At 42.6% G+C, this 14416-nt stretch overlaps 1 protein-coding gene across 7 annotated transcripts in view; it reads left to right on the forward strand.

Annotated features, from left to right (window-relative positions):
• Positions 1-7399: 7399 nt before the first annotated feature.
• IMMT (inner membrane mitochondrial protein) overlaps positions 7400-14416 on the forward strand; it is a 41999-nt gene continuing 34982 nt past the window's right edge. For all 7 annotated transcript variants that reach the window (XM_045162246.1, XM_006074761.4, XM_006074762.4 and 4 more), the window contains exon 1: positions 7400-7624. In XM_045162246.1, coding sequence (XP_045018181.1) covers positions 7415-7624 — 210 coding nt within the window. In that variant the 5' untranslated portion in view covers positions 7400-7414. The remainder of the gene's footprint in view (positions 7625-14416) is intronic.

A 14416-nucleotide genomic window follows, 5' to 3' on the forward strand; every position in this document is an offset into this window, starting at 1 on the left:
CGTCCCCAGGATTCTCCAGGCAAGAACACTGGAGTGGGTTGCCATTTCCTCCTCCAATGCATTAAAGTGAAAAGTGAAAGTGAAGGCGCTCAGTCGTGTCCTAGTCTTAGAGACCCCATGGACTGCAGCCTACCAGGCTCCTCCGTCTATGGGATTTTCCAGGCAAGAGTACTGGAGTGGGGTGCCATTGCTTTCTCCCAAAGCTGGTATATGTTAGGCTAAATGGATAGGAAATAAGGACACTATTAGAAATTTTTAAAAATTGAATTCCAGCTCTAATAAAATCAATGTAAATATCCTGAGGACATCATACACACATACACACACCCTTTTTTTCCTCTAATCAATAGCACTGTCATTTTATAGAACAGCATCTCAACTCTTTCTGAACAATTTACATTCCTTATCTTATTCCTGAGAATTACTGATCACACATTAAAAAAAAAGTTTCATTCAAACAGAAAATAAACAACTCTCTCCCATCCTTGTTGTCTAAGATACTTGAGTCATATACAATATATGGCACTATTTACAGGCTTCCCCCAGGGGCTCAGTGGTAAAGAATCCACCTACAATGCAGCAGACATGGGTTCAATCCTGGGTGGGAAAGATCCCCACTCCAGTATTCTTGCTTGGGAAAGCCTATGGACAGAGGAGCCTGGCAGGCTACAGTCCATGGTGTCGCAAAAGTCAAACATGACTTACTAAAGAACAGACCAAAAATACATGGCAGATAACTGACCCACAGTGCATTCAGTTAAGGAAAGAAGGCTTTTGGTTGAGGTGATCAGGGACAAGGAGATGGAATATAATATGGATCTTAAAGAATGGGGAGGATTTTAACAAGAGCAAGGTCACTGTTGGTGGTAAGAACACCAAGAGCTAAGGTGAAAAGAGAGGGAGCCAAGACAGAGACACACAGGATTTATTTAGAGCAGTGGCTTTCAAACTTTTTGGTCTTAGAACCTTTTTACATGCTTAAAAATTGAGGACCCCAAAGAGCTTATAATTATATGGATTATATCTATTAATATGTATTACATTGGAAAGTAAAATAGAAACTATTTATTTTGCTAGTTTCTTAATGCTTTTATAACAAGTTAACTCAAATTTGATGGCTTAAGGCAACACAAGTTTATTATCTTACAGTTCTGTAGGTCAGAAGTCCAACATGGGCTTCACAATGCTAAAATCAAGGTATCCAGGGCTATGTTTCTTCTAGAGGTTCTAGAGAAATTTGTTCCATTGCCTTTTCCAGGTTTTAGAGGCTTACTGCCTCCTTCCATCTTAAAGCGACATCACTCTGACTTCTGCTTTCATTGTCATACTTCCTTTTCAGCCTCACCCTCCCGCTTTCCTCTTTTCATTCCTAAGGACCCCTGTGTGGGTCCTTACAAACATTTCAGAATTATCTCAATCCCCATCTGAAGATTCTCAACTTAATCACACCTGCAAAATTCTTTTTTCGCCATGTAAGGTAACATATTCACAGGCTCTAGGGATTAGGAGGAGAAGGCAATGGCACCCCACTCCAGTACTCTTGCCTGGAAAATCCCATGGACGGAGGAGCCTGGTAGGCTGCAGTCCATGGGGGTCACTAAGAGTCGGACATGACTGAGCGACTTCCCTTTCACTTTTCACTTTCATGCACTGGAGAAGGAAATAGCAACCCACTCCAGTGTTCTTGCCTGGAGAATCCCAGGGACGGGGGAGCCTGGTGGGCTGCCGTCTATGGGGTCGCACAGAGTCGGACACGACTGAAGCGACTTAGTAGCAGCAGCAGCAGCAGGGATTAGGACAATGTGGAGATAAGTATTCTGCCTGTTGGTCTTACTACTTTATTACAAAACAATTATAGGGATTTTCCCGTCAGTCCAGTGGTTAAGAATCTGTTTCCACTGCAGAGGACAGGTTAGAACCCTTGTTCAGTTCAGTTCAGTTCAGTTGCTCAGTCATGGATGACTCTGCGACCCCATGCACTGCAGCATGCCAGGCTTCCCTGTACATCACCAACTACTGGAGCTTACTTAAACTCATGTCCATTGAGTCAGTGATGCCATCCAACCATCTCATCCTCTGTTGTCCCCTTTCCTCCTGCCTTCATTCTTTACCAGCATCAGAGTCTTTTCAAATGAGTCAGGTCTTCGCATTAGGTGGCCAAAGTATTGGAGTTTCAGCTTCAGTATCAGTCCTTCCACTGTATATTCAGGACTGATTTCCTTTAGGATGGTCTGGTTGGATCTCCTTGCTGTCCAAGGGACTCTCTAGAGTCTTCTCCAACACCAGTTTGAAAGCATAAATTCTTTGGCGCTCAGCTTTCTTTATAGTCCAACTCTCATATCCATACATGACTACTGGAAAAACCACAGCTTTAACTAGATGGACCTTTGCTGGCAAAGTAATGTCTGCTTTTTAATATGCTGTCTAGGTTGGTCATAACTTTTCTTCCAAGGAGCAAGTGTCTTTTAATTTCATGGCTGCAGTCACCATCTGCAGTAATTTGGGAGCCCCCCAAAATAAAGTCTATCATGATTTCCCCATCTATTTGCCATGAAGTGATGGGGCCAAATGCCATGATCTTTGTTTTCTGAATGTTGAGTTTTAAGCCAACTTTTTCACTTTCTTCTTTCACTTTCATCAAGAGGCTCTTTAGTTCTTCACTTTCTGCCATAAGGGTGCTGTCATCTGCATATTGCAGAAGAAAATGGCAACTCACTCCAGTATTCTTGCCTGAAGAATCCTGTGGACAGAGGAGCCTGGTGGGCTGCCATCTATGGGGCTGCACAGAGTTGGACACGACTGAAGTGATTTAGCAGCAACAGTAGCAGCATCTTCACATCTGAGGTTTATTGATATTTCTCCCAAGAATCTTGATTCCAGCTTGTGCTTCATCCAGTTTGGCGTTTCTCACGATGTATTCTGCATATAAGTTAAATAAGCAGGGTGACAATATATAGCTTTGACATACTCCTTTCCCAATTTGGAACCAGTCTGTTGTTCCATGTCCAGTTCTAACTGTTGCTTCTTGACCTGCATACCAGATCTCTGGTAGGGAAACTGATATTCCGCATGCTGATGTGGTGCAGAAAAAAAATTATAAATCTGTTACATATTAACAAATATCTTAGGAAAAATTATTTCAAAATTAATGAAGACTTCCCTGGTGATCCAGTGGCTAAGACTCTGTGTTCCCAAGGCAGGGGCCCAGGTTTGATCCCTGGTTAGGGAACTGGATCCCATACGCCACAACTAAAAAATCCTGGTTGCCACAACTAAGACCGGACACAAACAAGTAAGTAAATTAAAAAAAAAAATTAATGAGAAGAGTGGCATTGTTTAACCTTTTTTCAAGTCTCTGCAAGGTCTGGTTTAATAGAAAGCTGGATTTTGAAATTTGCTTATGCATTCAATTTGTTGTGGTATCACCTGTCACCTAGTGTCTGGGAAAACTCTACAATTATGAATAATGAGTAAAAAACAGCAAATATCTAGAATTATGAAGGTTGTTTTGATTTTATGGACCCTCTTTATGGGTTTCAGGTTCACCAGGAGTCCTGGCCTACACTTTGAGAACCTCTGAGTTGGTTATATTTCAGTTTCTTTGGGATTTTGGGTAGACAAGAGGCTGATGAGCTTGAACTGCTATTGTTGCTATCTTGATCTACCTACAGTGGCCACTTTGAGCCATAAAACATGAATACTGGCTGGAGAAGTACTCTGAGACATTTCTTAAGGATCTTTGAATTGCCAGTGGGAGTTGCCTAAAGTTTTGAACGAGGGAATGAATTAAATTTCTAAGTTACTTTAGGAGAGACCATTTTAAAGCAAAAATAAAAAATTTTACATTGCATGTGGAAGATGAGGATTAAGGACTTGGTTAAACTAGAGGTTAGGAAACTATAGAAATTGCCAGTAGTGGGCAGGGATGGGGTGGAGAGGTTGTGGTGGCAGTTCAAGCATAAAATTAAAAAAAAAAATGGGAGCTGCTCCGGAAGCTGTTAAGTGATAGCAGTATGAAATGGTGTAATATAATTACAAAAGTACTCTGAAAAGCAATGAACCTATACAAAAATAAGTAATTACCTGGTTTTAGATAATTTTCAAATCTATTTATCTACTTTATAAATGGGATTTGGTAGCATTAAGACTTGAAAATACTTTGCAAATGCAACAGATACACAAGTTTAGTTTCCACTATACTGTGATGGTAAGATCATTATTACTACTAATAGTATTGAATATGTTGTTTAATATTGAACACATGTTACCTTGATTTTCATACTGTTCATGGGGTTCTTGGCTAAGATCAAGTGGCTCAGATGGTAAAGCATCTGCCTGCAATGCAGGAGACTGGGGTTTGATCCTTGGGTGGGGAAGATCCCCTGGAGAAGGAAATGGCAACCCACTCCAGTACTCTTGCTTGGAAAATCCTATGGTCAGAGGAGCGTGATAGGTTACAGTCCATGTGTCTCAGAGTCAGACACGACTAAGCAACTTCACTTTCACTTTCATGGGGTTCTCAAGGCAAGAATACTGAAGTGGTTTGCATTCCCTTCTCCAGTGGACCATGTTTTGTCAGAACTCTCCACCATGACCCATCTGCTTGGGTAGCCCTACACGTCATGGCTCATAGTTTCATTGAGTTAGACAAGGCTGTGGTTCATGTGATCAGATTGGTTAGTTTTCTGGAATGCAAAAGTAGGAAGTCAAGAAATACCTAGAGTAACAGGCAAATTTGGCCTTCAAGTATGGAATGAAGCAGGGCAAAGTCTAATAGAGTTTTGCCAAGAGAACACACTGGTCATAGCAAACACCCTCTTCCAACAACACAAGAGAAGACTCTATGCATGGACATCACCAGATGGTCCATACCAAAATCAGATTGATTACATTCTTTGCAGCCAAAGATGGAGAAGCTCTACATAGTCAGCAAAAACAAGACCGGGAACTGACAGTGGCTCAGATCATGAACACGTTATTGCCAAATTCAGACTTAAACTGAATAAAGTAGGGAAAACCACTAGACCATTCAGATATGACATAAATTAGATCCCTTACGATTATACAGTGGAAGTGAGAAATAGATTCAAGGGATTAGATCTGATACAGTGCCTGAAGAACTATGGACATAGGTTCGTGACATTGTACAGGAGGCAGAGATCAAGACGATCCCTAAGAAAAAGAAATGCAAAAAGGCAAAATGGCTGTCTGAGGAGGCCTTACAAATAGCTAAGAAAAGAAGAGAAGCGAAAAGCAAAGGAAAAAAGGAAAGATATACCCACTTGAATGCAGAGTTCCAAAGAATAGCAAGGAGAGATAAGAAAGCCTTCCTCAGTGATCAATGCAAAGAAATACATTAGAGGAAAACAATAGAATGGGAAAGATAAAGATCTCTTCAAGAAAATTAGAGATACCAAGGGAACATTTCATGCAAAGATGGGCACAATTAAGGACAGAAATGGTATGGACCTAACAGAAGCAGAAGATATTAAGAAAAGGTGGCAAGAATACTCAGAAGAATTATAGAGAAAAGATCTTCACGACCCAGATAATCACAATGGTGTGATCACTCACCTAGAACCAGACATCCTGGAATGTGAAGTCAAGTGGGCCTTAGGAAGCATCACTATGAACAAAGCTAGTGGAGGTGATGGAATTCCTGAGCTATTTCAAATCCTAAAAGATGATGCTGTGAAAGTGCTGAAATATGTCAGCAAATTTGGAAAACCCAGCAGTGGCCACAGGACTGGAAAGGGTCAGTTTTCATTCCAATCCCAAAGAAAGGCAATGCCAAAGAATGCTCAAACTACTGCACAATTGCACTCATCACACACGCTAGTAAAGTAATGCTCAAAATTCTCCAAGCCAGGCTTCAGCAATATGTGAACCATGAACTTCCAGATGTTCAAGCTGGATTTAGAAAAGGCAGAGGAACCAGAGATCAAATTGCCAACATCCTCTGGATCATCGAAAAAGCAAGAGAGTTCCAGAAAAAAAGTCTATTTCTGCTTTATTGACTATACCAAAGCCTTTGACTGTGTGGATCACAATAAACTGTGGAAAATTCTGAAAGAGATGGGAATACCAGACCACCTGACCTGACTCTTGAGAAACCTGTATGCAGGACAGGAAGCAAGAGTTAGAACTGGACATGGAACAACAGACTGGTTCCAAATAGGAAAAAGAGTATGTCAAGGCTGTATATTGTCACCCTGCTTATTTAACTTATATGCAGAGTACATCATGAGAAACGCCAAACTGGATGAAGCACAAGGTGGAATCAAGATTGCTGGGAGAAATATCAATAACCTCAGATATGCAGATGACACCACCCTTATGGCAGAAAGCGAAGAATTAAAGAGCCTCTTGATGAAAGTGAAAGAGGAGAGCGAAAAAGTTGGCTTAAAGTCCAACAGTCAGAAAACTAAGATCATGGCATCCGGTCCCATCACTTCATGGCAAATAGATGGGGAAACAGTGTCAGACTTTATTTTTGGGGGCTCCCAAATCACTGCAGTTGGTGACTGCAGCCATGAAATTAAAAGACGCTTCCTCCTTGGAAGGAAAGTTATGATCAACCTAGACAGCATATTCAAAAGCAGAGACATTACTTTGTTAACAAAGGTCTGTCTAGTCAAGGCTATGGTTTTTCCAGTGGTCATGTATGGATGTGAGAGTTGGACTGTGAAGAAAGCTGAGAGCCGAAGAACTGATGCTTTTGAACTGTGGTATTGGAGAAGACTCTTGAGAGTCCCTTGGACTGCAAGGAGATCCAACCAGTCCATCCTAAGGGAGATCAGTCCTGGGTGTTCATTGGAAAGACTGACGCTGAAGCTGAAACTGCAATACTTTGGCCACCTGATGCAAAGAGCTGACTCATTTGAAAAGACCTTGATGCTGGGAAAGATTGAGGGTAGGAGAAGTGGACGACAGAGGATGAGGTGGTTTGGTGACATCACCGACTCAATGGACATGAGTTTGAGCAAGCTCCCGGAGTTGGTGAAGGACATGGAAGCCTGGCGTGTTGCAGTCCATGGGGTTGCAAAGAGCTGGACACGACTGAGAGACTGAGCTGAACTGAACTGAATCTTCCTTAAGCACGATGACTCCCTGAAGGGCTGCGAAACGAAAGGAACGCGCAGAGACCACGCCATTGTTTACGTAACTTTCGGCAAATCCATTTCTTTCTACGACATATCCAGCTGACAGAAATGGCTGAGATAAGTTTCTTGCTTGAATTCTCGACGAGTCACACCTGCCCGGTTCCAGGGCGGACCAAAGCCGGAGTTTCCGATCCACCGCCAGCCCTCCCGTTTACCTAGCAATCTACACTTCGGGTAATAGAGCCGACTTCTCAGCGCGACCCGGAAGGAGAAATCGCCCTTTCCGCCTGGAAAGGGCCCACCCTCTTGGAATGGCCGGGACCGGGGCTGCGCGTGCGCAGTCGTTGGCTGCCCTTCCGGTACGCCCGGCGCGGAGAGGCGGCACGGACGCAGGCACGCACGGACGTACCGTGTACCCTACACGCGCCGCCGCCCTAGCTCCCAGTTACACCCGCAGCGGCGTCAGCCCAGTAAAGATGCTGCGAGCCTGTCAGTTATCCGGCGTGACCTCCACCGCCCAGGTGAGGACGGGGGTGCCGGGAGACAGCGCATGGTGAACTGACTCTCGCCAACCAGCGGAAAATAAGGGAGGCTTTGGCTTTGCCTAGGCCCCAGAACAGAGGCGTGTCTCCGGGCCGCCCTTATCGCGAGAGTCCTGGGTGGGCCCGTGAGGCAGTTAAGTCGGGAGTTCGGTGAACGGGAATGACTGGAGGATAATTGCTGAAGCGGGATGGGGCGTGGAGAAGAGAAGGTGGCGGGGAGGCGGGTGTAGGACGGGAGGCACGGCTTTGGGGACATGTCATCCAATCAGCCCCTCGCTGCCTCAGTCTAGGACCAATCGAGGCTGCTGGCGCCCGGGTCGCCGGTTGGGCGCGTAAGAGGTTTCGCGGATCCAGTTGTTGAAGGTCGACGGGGGGAAAACTACATTTCCCAGCAGGACACGCATATTCTTGGCTTGTTGCACCTTAAGGAGGTGCCTGGACTGCTAGAGACCGCGTTTTAGGGGTCAAGGTTGTAATTATTCAGGAAGGACTGCCTTTCTTTTCGTAGCTAAGAACGCCTCTTGAGCTATTCTTACTCTGAACAAAAACAGAGTAAGAGTTAGAGCTTCTAGAACTCGAGGAAGGTTAAGCGCCTGACCTTGTGCTCGTTTCTGAGATTAGCCTGAGGATTTCTGTCTGTAGGTGCTAGGACAACTTTGGCAGACGTCCAAGGAGTTACCTTTATTTCTGCATAATTATCACAGTAATTTTGGAGAAGGAAATGGCAATCCACCCCAGTATTCTTGCCTGCAAGATTCTCATGGACAGAGTAGCCTGGCAGGCTACAGTCCATGGGGTCGCATAAAGTCGAACAGGACTAAGCGACTAAGCACACACATCAAAGTAATTTACTGAAATTTAAAATAGTAAACCTACTTCCATTGCTCACAATGGAAAGAGAATTGGTATTTTGGCAAAATGTGGAATTTACAAAACAGGTTCTGTGACTTGAGCAATTGAGCAAGGTCCCTGGACTCAGTGGGTTAGAAAAGGCAATTCGGCCCTCCCCCCCCAAGTTTGCTTCTCTTCCATTTCCCCTTTCGTTTCCAGGGTAAGACAAACAGGCTCTTCCGTAGGAAAGTGGAGTGTATATTAGTTTTCTCCTGCTGTGTGTACATAGCAGGTAGCACAGATGGAGCAGCCTAAAACAGCACCCATTTATTACCTTACTGTTTCTAAAGGTGAATGGTTAGGGTTATCTGCTTGCTGTCATAAAGGGGTCCAGATGTGTCCCTTTCATTTGGAGCTCAGGGTCCTATTCTAAGCTCCTTCAGTTTGTTAGCAGAATTCAGTCCCTTGCAGCTGTAGGGCTGAAGTCCCTGTTTTCTTGCTAGCTCTCATCTCACCTACCTGGGGGCGGCCTGAAGTTCTTTGCCACAAGATTCTCAGAAGCAGATTATAACATAGATATTTACTTTCTTGCAGGCTACCATGAGCTTGTCTCTCAGACTTTAATATCTCTTTCCTGTTTCTGATTTCCAGACCTAGGTTTAAAAGGCTTATGTGATTAGGGCAAACCCACCTGGATAAATCCCTTTTGATAAATCAGGTCAACTGATTAGAAACCTCATTACATCTGTAAAATCCCTTTTGCCTGTACAACTCTAATCATGGGCTTAACCACTGGGGACAGAGATCGCAGGAACCATCTTAAAATCTGGGCTACCAAAATGCCCAAGTGGGCCTGGGAGTATGCAGGAAGCAGAGCAAACTTTCAGGGCAAAACTGTAGAGGTGTATCTTTGGGGTCCTCCTTTCAGGCCCACTCTTCCTTATTTTGCCCAAAGGTTACAGCATGGTTGTCACTGATCTATCTCCTCAATCTACCCTAGGGTCAGTTCTTTACCTTGTTGTTAACAAAGGCCTTTAAAAAAGCACATGGACTGGACCATGCCATGCCCTCCAGTGACATCCCATCATATCACAATAAAATCTAAACTCTCTACCTATCCACAGGGCTCTTCATGATCTGGCTCTTTGCATATCTTATTTTTTTACTCTGCCTCATTCTGTTCTTCTGATTGCCTTTTCATTTGCTGTTTGCCCTGAAGTCCTCCCACACATTTTTGCTTAGCTCACTCCATTCAGATATTTTCTTAGATATCACTTTTCTTTCAGAGAGGCCTTCCCTATCTAAGACACCTCTGATCACTTTCTCCTTCTTTGCATCACTCTGGAACCTACCCTTAGCCTACTTGGTTTTACTTTGTAGCTCTTATACTTCCTGACGTACTGTGTATTTATTATGTGTTTTCCGCATTAAAATGGAAGCTCCTCAAAGGGACTGTACATCAGTACTCATAATAGTCCCTAGCTCCTAATAGATGCTCAGTAAATAAACATGTCACAAGTGTGACATGTTTGAATGAAAGATTAATGTGTTCTGTGACTTTTTCTTAATTTCCATAAGAGGATGTTCAGTTCAGTTCAGTCGCTCAGTCGTGTCCAACTCTTTGCGACCCCATGAACCACCGCAGCATGCCAGGCCTCCCTGTCCGTCACCAGCTCCCGGAGTCCACCCAAACACATGTCTGTTGAGTGGGTGATGCCATCCAACCATTTCATCCTCTGTCGTCCCCTTCTCCTCCTGCCCTCAATCTTTCGCAGCATCAGGGTCTTTTCCAGTGAGTCAGCTCTTTGCATCAGGTGGCCAAAGTATTGCAGTTTCAGCTTCAACATCAGTCCTTCAACATCAGAACACCCAGGATTGATCTTTACGATGGACTGGTTGGATCTCCTTGCAGTCCAAGGGACTCTCAAGAGTCTTCTCCAACACCACAGTTCAAAAGCATCAGTTCTTCGGCTCTCAGCTTTCTTTATAGTCCAACTCTCACATCCATACATGACCATTGGAAAAACCATAGCCTTGACTAGATGGACCTTTGTTGACAAAGTAATGTCTCTGCTATTTAATATGCTGTCTAGGTTGGTCATAACTTTCCGTCCAAGGAGTAAGCATCTTTTAATTTCATGGCTGCAGTCACCAACTGCAGTGATTTTGGAGCCCAGAAAAATAAAGTCAGCAACTGTGTTGATGTGACCTCCCTTTAACCCCCATAGGTTTTAGAACTTGTCTAGAGAAACTTGGCTCAGATGGTAAAGAATCTGCCTGCTGTGCTGCAGACCTGGGTCCAGTAGTTGGGTTGGGAAGATCCACTGGAGAAGGGAATGGCAACCCACTCCAGTATTCTTGCCTGGAAAATTCCATGGACAGAAGAGATGGTGGGCTACAGTCCATGGGGTCACAGAGAGTCAGACACAGCTGAGTGACTAACACAAAAAGAGAAACAGAACTGATAGGATGTGTATATAGATAGACTTATTATAAAGATTTGACCCATGCAGTTGTGGAGGCTGTCAAGTCCAACATCTGTAATGGAGGCTGGCAGGCTTGATATGCACATACCCAGAAGAGATGGTCCATTTTCAGTCTGAAGGCTGGCAAGCCAGAGACCCAGGAAAGCTGATGGTGCAGTTTTGGTTGAAGGCAATCTGCTAGAGAATTGCCTCTTGCTTGGGCAGGCTGGACTTTTTGTTTTATTCAGGCCTTCAGTTGGTTGGATGAGGCCCACCCACATTGTGGAAGGCAACCCACTTTATTTGTAGTTCACTGATTTAAATGTTGATCTCGTCCCAAAACACCTATTTTGACATATAAAATTAACCACCTCAGCTGACTCTAACTGATTCTTAGTGTCTGAAATTAGTCATCCATGTGGGTATTCAGCAGGAATGAATTGCTCTTTCTTTCCCAGAATGAGCTTCAGAGCTTTGATTTTTCCTCACTTGCCAGACCTGACACCATCCATCTTGTCTCAGTCCCAGGACTGCATGGCTAGGTCCAACCTTTTTTGAGGTAGACACAGGGTTTGGAGGACCCGGACTTTCAGTCTAGCCTGACCCTCTCCCAGACTATAAATTTGGGAGTGGTCACTGCATATGCATTGATCTTAAAAGAGAAGGAGACATTATTATTCTTGAGGATTGACTAAGCTAATTTATTTAACTAAGACCAAGTTTGATGGCAGGGCTAGTTTAAGACTGAACTTGTGTGTGGATATTTTTAGCTATCATCTTTTAGAATTCTTTCTTTTCACTAGGATAATAAAACATTGTTGCTCAGTAATAGATGTAGGTAGCGAGGTGTACGTGGTAGAAAGGAGTTTAATATATGATGCAGCCTGTTTACTTCTATGGATATTAGAATCTTTTTTTATTCTTCATTTTTATTTCTCTAGATCAGTTGCTTTCAAACCATTTTGAAATACATTTTACATTGTGACTTAGAGTACATGATTGAGAATATTTAGGTAATGTATATCCACACATAGATGCAGAGAAAACTAGGGAAATGTCACCTTCCTGCTTCTGCTATACTGATGAATATCTGCCATTTCTTTATCATAACTGAAGAGCCCTTTTTCTCCTAGATCTAGAATATGAATTTACTGAGAAATAATACTACTTTCATGTCAAATTTACTGTATTTTTGTGTGTGATATATTTTTAACCTTAATGCATGATTCCTATATAATATTTTTAGTTAACTATAGAAAAAGTTGTTGCATATTAATCTGTATTTCAAATGTAGAAGTGGCCATTAATGTCTGGATGTCTTTTGTTTGTGTGGGAAGAATTCTTATGACAGATTTCAAAAATATCAGTTACAGCTACCCTCTAGTCTAAAAAGGAAACCTGCAACCTCCAGAAAGGGTTTATATGAGGGGCCTTGTATTACAGTCTCTGTTTCCAGGATTGTGGTTTCCTTTCTATGTTCACTTTAGTTTGGTAGGGCTAGTGGTCTGTACCAAAACATAACATGAAAATTGTGTGTTTTATCTCTCCTTTTGTTTGTTTGTTTTGTTTGCTAAAATCATATTTTTATAGGTTGGAAGTAGCAGCGCTAACCTTACAACATTTATTACAAAGTTATATGTCAAGGCAAATTGTTTTGAAACAGCAATGTCTTTTCTATATTGTTGCTTATTATTAATAAAAGATATTCCAGAATTAAGAGGTGTCCAGTATCTTTTGTGTTAAAGTTAGGATATTTAGTTTGTATGAATAAAGAGAGTTTAGTCTGGTGCTTAAGAAAGTTTTGGAGGTAGACCTTGGATTTGGCAGTGGTTTCTTAACACAGGACACCAGAAGACACAAGATAAATTTGATTTCACAAAATTAAAAAAATTTTTGCATCAAATGACACAAGAATGAAAAGAATAGGAGGGAATATTTTCAAATCATATAACTGATGAAGATCTAGTATCCATAATATGTAAAGATCTCCTACAACTTAGGAACAAGAAGACAACCCAAATAAAAAATGGGCTAAGGACTTAACTAGACATTTATCCTGGGAAGGTGTATAAATAGCCAACAAGCACTAGAAAAGAGCTCAAAATCCTTGACATTAAGGAAATGTAAATCAAAACCACAGTGAAATAGCCACTTTGTAGCCAACAGGATGGTTCTGATAAAAACAGAAAATAACAAGTGAGGATGTGGAGAAATTGGAACCCTCATACTTCACTGTGGGAGTGTAAAATGGTCCAGAGTTAAACATAGAATTACCATATGACCCTGCAGTTCCACCCCAAAGAACTGAAAACAGGTATTCAAACAAAAACTTGTAGGTGAATGTTGATAGCAAAAGATAGAGACAGTTCAGATGTTCAGCTGATGTCTAGATAAACCAAGTATGGTATATCCATACAACAAACTAGTTCATTCAGTTTGAACTAGTTTCAAACTAATTTCACAAAAAGAAGTATGAGTTACATACATGATACATGTGACAACATAGGTGAACCTTAAAAACAAGCCACAGGAGGCAACATATTACATTATTCCATTTGTACGAAAAGTCCAGAACAGGCTCTGTAGAGCCAGAAGGTAGATAATTGCTGCCAGGAGCTAGGGAGAAGGGAATGTGGGGAGACCTGATGGTACAGGAATTTATTTTGGGAGTGATGAAACTGTTCTGGAACTAAATAGTGGTGATGGTTGTATAGCATTGTGGATGTACTAAATGGCACTGACGTGCACTTTAAATGGTGACTTTTATAAATGAATCTTACCGTGCAGAGAAAAAGCACCAGGTAGTTGGAAATGACCTGATATATGAAATGTGTGCATGCGTGCTCAATCATGTCCAACTCTTTGCCACCTTATGGACTGTAGCCTACCAGGCTACTCTGTCTATGAGATTCTCCAGGCAAGAATACTGGAGTGGGTTGTTGTGCCCTCCTCCAGGGGATCTTTCTGACCCAGGGATCCAACCTGCGTCCCTTACATCTCCTGCATTGGTGGTGGTTTAGTCACTAAGTCATGTCCGACTCTTGCGACCCCATGGACTGTAGCTTGCCAGGCTTCTCTGTCCATGGGATCCTCCAGGCAAGAATACTGGAGTGGATTTCCATTTCCTTCTACAGGGGATCTTCCTGAGCCAGGGACTGAACCTGGGTCTCCTGTGTTGCAGGCACATTCTTTACCAACTGAGCTACGAGGGAAGCCCTCCTGCATTGGTAGGCAGGTTCTTTATTACTAATGCCACCTGGGAAGCCCTCCAGGTAGATATCTAAAGATAGATAAATAGATTTGTGTGTGTGTAATATTAAAGTAATATAACAGAATAAACTTGAAGTCGTATCCATTGGCCAAAATTGGGACAATTTGAGTTTTCAAACAGATAATAATTGCAGCTGGTTTAAATCCATCAAAAGTATTTAAATCTATGAGTTGGTAAAGATCCTGTTTTGGTTTGTGGTAACTA

Source organism: Bubalus bubalis, chromosome 12, assembly GCF_019923935.1.
Source record: "Bubalus bubalis isolate 160015118507 breed Murrah chromosome 12, NDDB_SH_1, whole genome shotgun sequence".
In the NCBI taxonomy this organism is placed as follows: Eukaryota; Metazoa; Chordata; class Mammalia; order Artiodactyla; family Bovidae; genus Bubalus; species Bubalus bubalis.